Here is an 11,873-nt window from a genome sequence, read left to right as displayed (position 1 = left end):
ACGTATCTCAGTCTTCTATGCATACTTGTTAAGTCAAGATCTCCTTAGTGTCAGCACCTGCTCCTGCGCTAGGTACTGGACACGGACAGCAGAAGGAAAGTGGGATTGAGAAAAGGACCGGCAAACATGATGGGGTCCTAATAAGCCACTTCACCCATGCTGTACCGACATGTAGCTTCAGTATAACAAAATGAAAGTTATGGTTTAAAAAAAGCCATCCTTTTTTATTATTATTAGTGTGCACTATGGATAGAAACACACTCACTGTTCTGCCAGTTCCAATGTCTCTACCTCTCTCTTCTGAAAACCGGGGCACACAACGCTATTCAAACCCCACCACTTTTTACTGTAGAACCTACAAACGAGTGTATTTAAAAAAAGTTCACCTTCAAAGAGATTTTGCAGATCAACTCATTCCCCTGCCAGGTGTGGCCAATGGAAACACTTTGATCTGGCAACTAGGGTGTTTACACCCTATGTTCCATTCAGATATAGATAGTAGGGGTTTGCATGGCACAGTTTCTACCCTGAATAAAGAAGCAAATTTGGTGATTCAGGGTAATATTTCACAGTACTGAGTCACGTTGCATCATTATCAAGGTGTGTGGAAGTGAATCAAGGAGTGCCCAACTTCCTGAGTAGCTCTGTTGCCACTGTTTTTCCATAAAGTTAAGCGCATGGCTATTTCTCTCCCACCTTTTCTTTTCTGAGAAATGAAACCATGTTGACTGGGGAAACACGCAGAGCTCAAGAAAGGAAGAGTGGAATTATTCATTTTAATGGATAGGTTTAGCTTTTAATCACAATATATCTGTATACAATACCACGGTTTTTCAACCTAGCAAAACAAAAATGACTAGAGATGGAAACACACACAAACACACATCATGGTTATGAATTCCAACCCCATTTCAAAAAAGGGTGGTATTCAATGTTACTCAGAGCAGACCCATTGAAGTTCATAGGCATGACTAACTTAGGTTCATTAATTTCAGTGGGTTTACTCTGAGTAGGACTTACTTGAATCCAACCCATAGTCTCATTCATCAAGTATTCAACAAATATTAGCTGTTTCATGGAAAGTAGGTTTTAAGATACATTTATGTACAATTATTAATGTGTTTCCAGTTCAGGGAGAATAAATGTATCTTCACTATTATGTGTTGAATTCAGAGGGCGCAATATTCTGCAGTTCCACAGATTACTTCAGCAGTAGATGGTGCAGTTGTCCTTTTTTTAAAATGGAAGTTTTCTCCACCACCATTAACTCCAAGATCAACAGTATCACCCACACTGGTTCTTTGGTTTCAGAGATATCTGAGTAGGCCAGAAATCTCACTGTTCTGAGCTTCAACCTTTCCTGGCAGTGAAATCAGAAAGGCAAAGAAAGTGAATCCTTTCAAACAAGATATCTGGCAAAAGGATCATAAAAGTAAATAAAAGCAAAATCAGGTAGTTGGAATGTCAGTTTCAGGGGCAATTATCATGTTTCAAGTAAACAACATATTGGACTATGCTTCCAAACTCTGAGATTGCTCAGGCTGTTTTAGTTGTGCAACTGCAGAAACTGTATTTGATAAATCATTACATCCACTGAACTATTATCACTTCCCCATAAATATCATTTTCCTACTTCCCTACTGCAAGTAGGATATGGCATCCTCCAAAGTGATTTGTACTGCGGGATTCTGTTTCTGTGTTTCCCATCCAGTCTCTAAAGTCTACAAAACATCATTGGCTGCTAACCCTTCCTTTTCATGAGAAAGAAGCCCAGAACATCCGAATAAGGCAAAATGCTTTAAGCATGTCTGGAAAAGTTACATTGCGCTCACAAGATCTGCAGGTGCTGGTGTGTAAACAAGCAAAGCTAAACCCAGCTGCTACTACCACTTTGAATTATAATTGTTTCAGCTGATAATTACTAAAGCAATAAACAAAGATGAGGACCTCTCCAAATGTACTCACAAAGGCTGGGATGTTCAGATACATACACACATAACCTAAGTGATGTATCACATAAATCAGTAAGTGGAGTCTTGCTATTATTTTAACACTATTACTATTACAGAGCAACTGGAAGTCATTATTTCCCTGGGCAATTTGAGGTTAAATCTGGTTGAGTTGCCACTGAAAGATTCAGATGTTACTCAAAATATCCCCTGGGAACAGCATTAGAGATAGTAGAAATGGTTCTGAATTTCAAAGGAACTATGTTTTTTTATAGGCTAGCACATTCTCAGACTCACTCCAAGTGATTATGGAATCACAAGCCCCCTTAAAAATATGGGAAGTTAGAAAACAATAGAAATGGGCAGTAACTATATTGGTGAACAAAGTGTGTGTGTGTTTGTATGAAACAGGAGCATGGAAGTTATACCAGCAGTTATGTTAGATATAAATACTGTAGGAAATAGGAATGAAATTACTCTGGTTTTCAGCTGCACACCTGACATTCGTATGACCTGAAGATGGTGAATGTCACTGACAGCTCTCAGAGCATTAGCAGTAGCCAGATTATCGTTATCATTTACTGCTCACCCTTTACCAGTAGATCCCAGGGCAGGTTACAGCAATCCCAAATGAAAGTATAAGGTGGGTTTTTTGCCACACATATATCCCATTACCCTATCATATCATAGAATCATAGAGTTGGAAGGGGCCTATAAGGCCATCGAGTCCAACCCCCTGCTCAATGCAGGAATCCAAGTTAAATCATACCCAACAGGTGCCTGTCCAGCTGCCTCTTGAATGCCTCAGATTTTTGAAAATGTTGTTTTTTTTCAAATCCCAGTAGCCTAGGAATTGTGTGCATATTAACAAACAAACACATCCTTAGTACATTGCTACTGAAGCTTCATTCTTACCTACTTGGGTGGCTCATGTAATTCAAACTTTGCCTGAGGCAAGTAGTTATCTAGCATTAATCACACCTGGTTGCATTGCTATTTATGGTTTTCACACTAATAGAATAGCAAGTGCTTCTCTAAACTCTGCCTTTCTTCTACATGAAGGAGAATTATGTTGCGGTACATGGATGAGAACTCTGTTACTTTTTGAAAATAATGTCCACATGAGGGTAGCTGAACTAAAAATTAGAAAGACCATTGATAAAGCAGATATGTGGCATCTTAACTGAGAATCTAATTGCACATCTGAAAAGGAGGCATTGAAGAAAACAAGAACAGAGGACATTTATTAGATCTCTTGGAACAAGCCCAAAGAAAGTTTGTTAATCAGATAAATTCAGTAAGTTTCAGAAACAACGAGGGAAATACCTTATGGGAGGGACTGTTACTCAGTGGCCAAGTACAAGCTTTGCATGCAGAAGGTCCCAGTTTCAATCCCTGGCACCTCCTCTCCCTCTCCCCCTCCCCCCCCCCTCTCTCCCTCTCTCTCTCATAACCTTTTTTCAATTAAGAAAGACTCCCAGGCTTTAATCAGCATTGTAGCTCATGTTAACATATGAACCACCAATTTAAGATATCTCTGTCCAACGTATCTTTTCATGTTATTTAAAAGCACCTTTCCAGGGGTCAGCTGCAAACTTCCCATTCCAATACTGTACTTCCATTAATACTTAAGGTTCCTACTTCATTCCAAAAAGGTATAATATCTCTGCATAATCACCATACATAAATACAATCTGCCAATGGTGATTTACAACAGTAAGAGGCTTAGGAAACTGAACCATAACAAAAATAAAGACAAAGAAATGCCAGTAGATGGTGCTGTGGTTACATCAATCTCTCTCATAGCTAGAAACTAGTGTTGGAGTGGGGGGGGGTTGGTCTGTGGTTTTAGGAATGTGTGTTCTGCCCACAATAATCCTCTGGGTTCAACCTGAACTGTGGCCCAGGAAATCCTTCAGCATAAATAACCTTGGAAACTACCCTGACCATTTTCTTTTGGAACATGTTCCTTCTGTCCATAAATCTGTGAGTTGTGCAATGTGAAAGCAATGCAGTTGTTCCCCTGATTAATTGCAGCAAAAAATAAACTTGATGATCAATCCAAGCTCTGACATGCTTCAGCTTCACTTGAAACATGTATAAGGAGAAGAGACCTTGGAGCTGCCTGAACAGCCCTGAATCCTCACTTGAAAGCATTTGTTATGACTTTATGATGTTTAATAGGTTGGATGCATTTGGGGCGATTTTGGCTCAAAGTCCTGGCTTGGTGGAGAATGACAAATTACCTGCTATTTAGCAACATTAAATCCATTGCATTCTAAAGAGGGAAACTAAATAACAAGGCACTAAGTTCACCAGTTTTGTGTAAAAACACAAATCCAGAACTTTTTTGTGTGATAATGTTTATTTTATGTTCACATACTGTCCCTGGAGAGAACAGTGATACATCTTTTACCAGTCCGGAATGTGATAGACCATGGCAAACAAGAGAGAAAGAAATAATAAGGCAGTAGGACAAACCCAGATGAAATGAAAACTGTAGGCAGCACCAGATGGGGGCAAGCCCCCACCCCAACTAGCTTGAACTCTATTGCTGGACCAGGTGGTTGCACAAAGACACTTTTCACATACCAATTCTGAATCAAACGACATTACAATAAGGCTGCAATGCTAAGCATGCTTATTAGATAATTTAACCCCGACAAAAATCAGTAGAGCTTACTTTAGAGAAATATGTTTAGGATAGGAGCAATAACATGAAATATGCCATCATTCATAAATAGAACGTGTGAGCCAAATCTTGTGACCACCTGTCCCCAGAAATGCATTGCCCTCCCCCCCTATTTTTTTTCCTGGTGCCGCCACTGATGAAAACAGAGGTTGACATTCTCAATACTTTAAAAATAACAGGGAATACAAAAAAATGCCCATACACAATATATATATATAACATATAAAAATAACTCTGTAATTAAAAAGAATACAAGGACAGGAGACAATTATTTAAATACGGCACACTCCTTTCATGCGGAAACATCCACCCAGCCACTCATTCCTCCTTAACTGCACGCAACAAGCCACACCGCGCACACACTGAGTCCATTGCACTTCGCCTGGCCAGGCCGTTCAAGTATAAGACAGCAGTCCCTGCCCAGAGAGGGACTTGCGAGTAGCCGATTCCCTGCCGTGGGGGGACAGAAGGGTGGGGACACAGTCAATAGGGAGCAGAGGGGAAGAGCCCATCACCGCTGAAAGTTCACCGCAGAAGGGAGAGAAAGGGTGTCTGTAGAGTTCATCATTTCACTTTGTCCCTTCACACCGTCCCTCCAGGCACAGCACAGGCTCAGCCACCAACCCTCTACCCCCAGGTAGCCTCTGAAGGTGCGCCCGATCTTGCCATTTCCCTGGATTGGGCCCGGGAGAAAGCGCTTGGTTTAAAGTTCACTTGGGCAACAGGTTGCAACTCTCATGACTTCCAGGAAGAGGCGCGCAGCAGGCGATTGCGCGTTTTTGCGCTTCGGCCGCTCTTCTGCTCGGCTGCGGCGGCAGCAGCAGCACCCTCGTGAGTGTCCATCAGCTAGCGCCGCCTCCGGCCGTAGCCGTGCGGGCTGATTTTGCCGGGAGGGGCGGAGCCGTCCTTGTCCTTGTCCGTGAAGTGGTAGAGCTGATGCGCCAGGTTGGTCACTGTGCACGTCCCGAACTTGCAGCCCCCGATCGCGCGGTTGATGTGGAGGTGAGGGAAGCTGTTGAAGCTTTGGCGGTAGCGCTTCACGCGGATGTGGGCATCCTCGCGGCGGCTGCGGGGAGGAAGGAGCGCAACGAGAGGCAGTGAGCGGGGCGGCAAAAAGAGAAGCCGGTACCTCTGGAACAAGTTCCCATCCCCCAAACAAGCGAGAACGGCCGGCGAAGGGGGTGATGGGGTAGCCAACGTGGTGCCCTCCAATGTCTTGTTGGACTACAGCTCCCGTCATCCCTGTCCGCTGATCGCGCTTGCTGGGGCTGGTGGGAGTTGCGGTTCCACAAATATCTCTAGAGCACCACGTTGACTATCCTTGCCCCAGAAGGTGACAGCCTAGGAGGACGACTCTGGTTTACAGCCCTGTGGGTTCAAAAGGGCTGGCTCCTAGCTTGAGGCATATTTCGCTTTCTTTTGCCCCCCAGACCTTGACTTGTCTTTAAGGATTCAATCCCAAACACTGGGGAGTGAACACCGCTTAGCACGATAAGGATTTGCTGCCCAAGTGAACGTATATTAGCATCGTGCCATCAGTCACTCTGGGCGCCCTGCCGAATGTATGTTCCCAACAAAAAACTTGGGACGTCCTCCCCCAGCCCAGGCCTGCTCTCTCCCGCCAAAAGTCTCCCCAGCGGGACCCCCCACAGCTGTTTCCATCGAGCGCCTGGCTGTGTCTCAGCAATAATAGCAAAGAGAAGAAGACGACGACATAATAACTACCTGAGCTGCGCGTTTCCGAGCTCGCCTTTCACGTCCAGGCTGCGCACGAGAGGTCGCTTCATTCCAGCAGCCGCTTGTATCGCGGTGAACAGGACAGACTCCTCCAGGGTGTCCAGGCTGCGGGTGGGCCGCTTCATTCCAGCAGTCGCTTGTGTCGCGGTGAGCGGGGCTGACTCGTCCCGCCGGGCTCGCCTCAGCGCCGAGGACCACCTGAAAGAGGCAGGGAAAGCCAGTGAGAAGAGGGTTCGTCGAGCCAAAGGGTGGCGCCGAAAAGGGGCGGAGAGGTCGCCCTCCGCCAGAGGAGAAAGCGAGAGGGGTGGGCTTGGGCTTTACTCTTGAAGGACAGGCTACATTTCGCCGCAGCGGCGGCGGCCGGAATAGCTGGACCTTTTCCTCAACTCAAGCCCAAACCTCAGCTGCGCTCCCGAAGTTAAACCTGCAGCTGCTGCCGGTGGTGCGTTCTTGACACATGGCCTCCCTCCACCCCCGGGGGGATCCTGAATAAGTCCGGATGGCTCCTTACTTTTTCTTGAAGCTTGATGCAACGTCTAGCTTGACAGCTTCCACGCCGAAGAAGGAGATGGAGCCCAGGTAGAACAGGGCGACGGAAACCACTTTCATCCTGGCCAGGGAGAGAAAGGGGAAATGTTAGCAGCCTTTTCCCTTCTCCAGAGCTGCAGCGGCGGCGGCGGCGGCGGCGGCGGCGGGGGGGGGCGGGGGAGAGTCCCTCTCTTGCCTTGCTCGAGGCAACTGGGCGCCCCAGGCAGGTCGATCCTTCTACCTCCCTCCCCCCGCCCCTCTGTCCCCGAGCAGCGGCGACTCTGGGAGCCCGTGTGACACTCCGGTCTAGTATTTGCTCAGCAGTTAATCACCACGGGATCAATAAGGGGGCCTCCAACGTCTACATTTGTCAAGCTTTCGATTTGCTTAGAAAGGTGAAGGCTAAACTCCCCTTCCCTGCTGACTCGAACGCACCGCAAACAACACCTTTCTTCTGATGCATTTGAATGTAGGCAAAGCCCTCAACCGGCTTCTCCACCCCCCCTTCCGCATAACAAACCCGGACTATGATCACCCAACAGCCCCTTTTACTCTAGGCTCGAATATCCACGGGAATAACTGATTGAAGGGTTTGTAGACTGAACATTTCCCCTGGTCTTAAGCCTTGCCACAGACTGGCAAGCCGAGTTGCAAAGGACGTCCCGATTATTAACTCCTTCGGCTTCCTTTGAAGGACCCCTTGGCTCTCGCCCCCTCCCCGCCCACATTCTCCTTATTCTTGCCACATAAGAAAAAGTGCAGACCTGATAATGATGATAATCCACGGAGGTCGCGTTGGGAATCCTGGTACGACGTTAATCCTCAAAATGTCAAGGTGTCCCAGTCCCTTCAAGAACTACTCAGCTCTGAGACCGCCTTGCCTCGCCGCTGAAGTTACCACTGACTGTCCAACGCTCCACTTTGCGCTTTTTTTATAAAGCGCCAGGCAGGGAGGGGGGAAGAGCAGGGGCGGGGCTAGGTATGACTTTCTGGTGCAGCTCGACCAGGCGCTTCAAAATAATTCCACTTTGCACCGCTTCTCTACTAATTCTTCTAGGTCACTGATGCAATCTGCGTGCCCCAACGGGATGCGAGTTATACCCCACTGAAGCCTGGCAAAGCTGCCACACTGCTTTGTGGGTTGGGATAGCGCCCTTACTCATAAGAGGAGCCTGGCTGGAGCGAAGGAGCAAAGTCAAACTAGTCCCTCGTTCTCTTTCCAACAGTGTCCGGACAGATGCTTCTGGAAAGCCTCAAACAGGACATGAGTGCAACAGGCGTCTCCTGTCATTTGCCCTCTACACCCGGTATTCAGAGGTATAGTACTTCTGAACATGGACGTTCATGCAGTTATGCCTAGTAGTCTTGATCGACCCCTTTCTCTGCCGTTGATAGACCCTTCTCTGTCGATATTGCCTGTCTGTCCTCCCCCCTTCCTCCCTATTTTTATAATATAAACTACAACTTAATGCCCACTTTTAAAATTCACTAAAATATTAGGAAGAACATATATTTTAAAAAATCGGCGAATAAACACGATTAAACAAGTTGTGCTTTATTGTCACGTGGGTCGGTTAAACTTAATTTGTGTTCAACCTAGAATTGTGTTTGTGGTCTGGGATATCTTTAGTCATCATATCAGAGAAAAGTTCAACACTTCTGAACTGTAAAGGCTGGAATAAACTCCTGAAGGAACCGGCCAAGCTGCTTTAACTGGGAGATACCTGGTCAGTTGGAAGGATGGATTCTTGGAGAAAGGGGTGAACATACTTCTTCCTTTACTAAGGAGGAGGGATAACAGGAGCGCTGATCTGATTACTTCCTTGCCTGAGAGCTTTTCTTACCCATTGCTCCTCTTCAGCCCTATGGGATCTCTCTCCTGCCGCAAGTTTACGTTCAATCGCCCACGTAGCCTGCTGGCTTCTCTGTAGTGGCTCGACCAGACTGAACCAGTTGGGTCTCCCTGACAAGGGCATGCAAATCAATGCAAATCTAAGAATGGGGCTGTGTTTTGCTTTTCGTTTCCCCATGTGGGAGTTTCCTTGGAGTGCCTTTACCACTCAGGAACCTTAAAGAGCTGAAACTAGATTTTTAAAAGTCCCTGGGGGATTTTGCTATAGCTGACCATTTTTTCGAAAAGCAAAGCAAACGACTTAGGCCAGCTGTTGTATGGGCACGTGGACAGATGTGCCATGTTGTTGCAATGTCATGGTAATTGTGGCATGCTGCCTCAGGTCTGGAAAGAGTGTGTGCAGGGGTGTAATAGTCTGGGGTATGGGGTTTTTAGACTCCTTTCTTTTTTGGGAGCAGAGTCCCAGCTAGGTCCATATGTCTCCAGTGTCCCAGGAGCCAATCAACATGAAAGGGGAATGTGTTAGCCATTGAGAAGAATTTTCTAACATGCTTTCTTGTCCTTTCTTGCTGATTGGAGTCAATCAGAGTGAAAGGAGGTGAGACAGCCACTGAGAAGACTCTTCGCAATAGCTAACACACTGGCCTTTCATGTTGATTGGCTCCTAGGGACTTTTGTTGTTGTGGCACAGCTAGGAAGGACTGAGGAGTGTGGAGATTATGACAGAGAGCAAGGGAGTGATGGGGGGTGGCTTTGAGGGGCATGGCCTGATTATCATGAAGGGACCTTGCACTTCTGAATTGGCCACTACACTACCATGTGATTGAAGATGATTGAGACGTGCCTTTGATTGCCTAGATGGGTCAGATGAGGTGATTTCTCCCTGGCCAGCAGTGCCCAGATAATTCATGTGCCTCCTGCATTTATTTAGAAAGCCTGCAAAGGAAAAGAAGAGGGTGGATGTTGTGTGCTAGGATCTAGTATGTATACCCATTAACTTGCATGTCTTGGGCACTTCCCCCCCCCCTGCATCTTGACTGCTGTACTGTGAGGTAACTGCAGCTTTCGTTTCTAGATAACAGCAAACCTGCCTCTGAGCAGGGGGCTAGAAACTCTTCAGCAAAGATGGGGCGGGGAGGGGGAGTACAGGCTACCTTTAGCGAAAGTTGGGAACAAGTTGGATAAAATAAATACTACATAAAGACATTTTCCAATCAAAGTTAAGCACTTTATTATATAACAGGCAGACCTAGCAGTTGTGTTCTAGTATTTCAGAACACCTGCACATATGAAGCTGCCTAATACTGAGTCAGCCTATGAAGGCTACAGGCTTGTACAAATTTACCTGGGAGTAAATCCCATTGAAATCAGTGGGACTTACTTTAGGGTAGACATGCATAGGATTGCACTGCATATCTAACCCAGTATGATCTACTTTTCTGAGTAGCAACAGCTCTCCAAGGTGTCAGATGGGGATCTTTCAAACCCCTACAATCTGAGATCCTTTAAGTTTTAACTGGAGTTTTTCTTGACTACTTAAAAATTGAACCTCCCCTAGCTTTATGGTTGACTCCTGTAAATATATAATATATATTAATATATAAACTTGGCAAACTGGTATGTTTTATTGGTGTAAGTATATGCATGCTTTTGTGTTATAATCCACATATAAGCTAATTTTCAGTTTGGCCTCATGAAGATTGATCAGCTTGTCTATGTTGTGTCATTTATGCTCTGGGACCAACGTAGTGCCAACTATATCTGTGTATCTCTAATCTCTACTATACTTTAAGTTTCAGGTGCACAGTGAAGTGACAAGTGGAAAGGGTAATATACAGAAATTAATATATAAAGATGGATGATTTCTAGATTCATGAATTAAACATCTACAACAAAACTATCCTTTCTACATGGTAGTTCAATGTTTAAGGGAATTATAATTGTTTTTGCATAATCAAAAGCTGCCCTTAACTTCCAGTAAGATGAGCCCCATAGATGTTCTGGGAATACCAGATGCTGTAGCATTACTAAAGCCAAGTGGGTGTGGACTTAGTCAGCAATCTGGATAGGAGACGATGGGGAGCCCCATGTAAAAGCAGGATATGCATATAATAAATAAATATTGTTTGAAAAGAACTTCCAGCTAAGACAACATGCTTCTCTAAATTTAGGAAAGTACCTATAAATTTCTGGGCCACAGGGGAAATGGCAATATTTGTGCTGTTCCAAGAAAGAGTTCTGGAAGAGTTCTAATGAACTGAAGATATGAAATAAATCACTCATTGTTACTATTTACAGCACAACTAGCAGTGCCAATTCATAAATACCCATATGTACAGATTACAGTTCACTTTTCAGTAGCACGAAATTGAGTAAATATTCACTAATAGGCAAAAAACCTTGCGGTGTAAGAATATACCTATAGCCAAGATATATTTCTGTGAAACTTTAAAAAGCAGGGAAATTGGGCAGCTATAGTGAATGCACCAGGGGAGCAGGAGACCTGACCTCCTCTCCGAGATATTCTACTTCCCTACACATTTGTGAAAATACAAACACAATTTGGGTTGGTCTTTCATAGTCCAATCCACTTCCTGTGTAGCTTGGAAGAACTGGGTAACATGTGCCTCTAAGCATATGGTGAGTGGTGGCAATACCTGCCATCTCCAAAGATGGAGAATTACATTTTTGTATGTTTGTCAGTGTTCTTCTTACTTTGCTTCATTTCTGTGTTACTACTGTTTCTACAGAGAATCTACCTAGAAAATTATATTTCTCTCATTTATCATCCTAGAAACGTGTCAAATGTATTTTTATTAATTTCAAAGCCTTTTTATTGGTCAATGTCGTATGATGGTGAAGATAGCCTTTTGTGTTTCAAACTAGAGGTTAGGCTCTATTTTTCTTTTGGGCTTATTAACAGTTGAATCTGAAACTGACTTCCCGGAAGGATTGCTTAGCTTGTGCCTGTCTCTGAGGCGAGCTCTCGTCTCAGAGGAAGCTTTTTCAGTTTTAAAACCAGCCAAAAGGTTTTTTTTTGACTGGTAAAACTTTCTCCCAGGCAAGGGAGAAACTAAGAGATTATCCACAAGCTTCGTTGTGCTTGTTGGGGGAC

The 11,873-nt window shown here is 44.9% G+C and overlaps 1 protein-coding gene across 1 annotated transcript; it reads right to left on the bottom strand.

Moving 5' to 3' along the window:
• Positions 1-3,699: 3,699 nt before the first annotated feature.
• ADM (adrenomedullin) lies at positions 3,700-7,831 on the bottom strand. Its single transcript, XM_061610397.1, has 4 exons — positions 7,671-7,831; positions 6,890-6,988; positions 6,367-6,576; positions 3,700-5,707 (listed from the first exon to the last, which is right to left on the bottom strand). The coding sequence occupies exons 2-4, from the start codon at positions 6,985-6,987 to the stop codon at positions 5,488-5,490; spliced, it is 528 nt and encodes a 175-aa protein (XP_061466381.1). The 5' UTR covers position 6,988; positions 7,671-7,831; the 3' UTR covers positions 3,700-5,487.
• Positions 7,832-11,873: the final 4,042 nt, after the last annotated feature.

The sequence above is a fragment of the Rhineura floridana genome, chromosome 2, assembly GCF_030035675.1.
Source record: "Rhineura floridana isolate rRhiFlo1 chromosome 2, rRhiFlo1.hap2, whole genome shotgun sequence".
NCBI lineage: Eukaryota > Metazoa > Chordata > Lepidosauria > Squamata > Rhineuridae > Rhineura > Rhineura floridana.
Note: the sequence above shows the minus strand (reverse complement) of the source record. Positions and strands in the feature narration are given on the sequence as shown.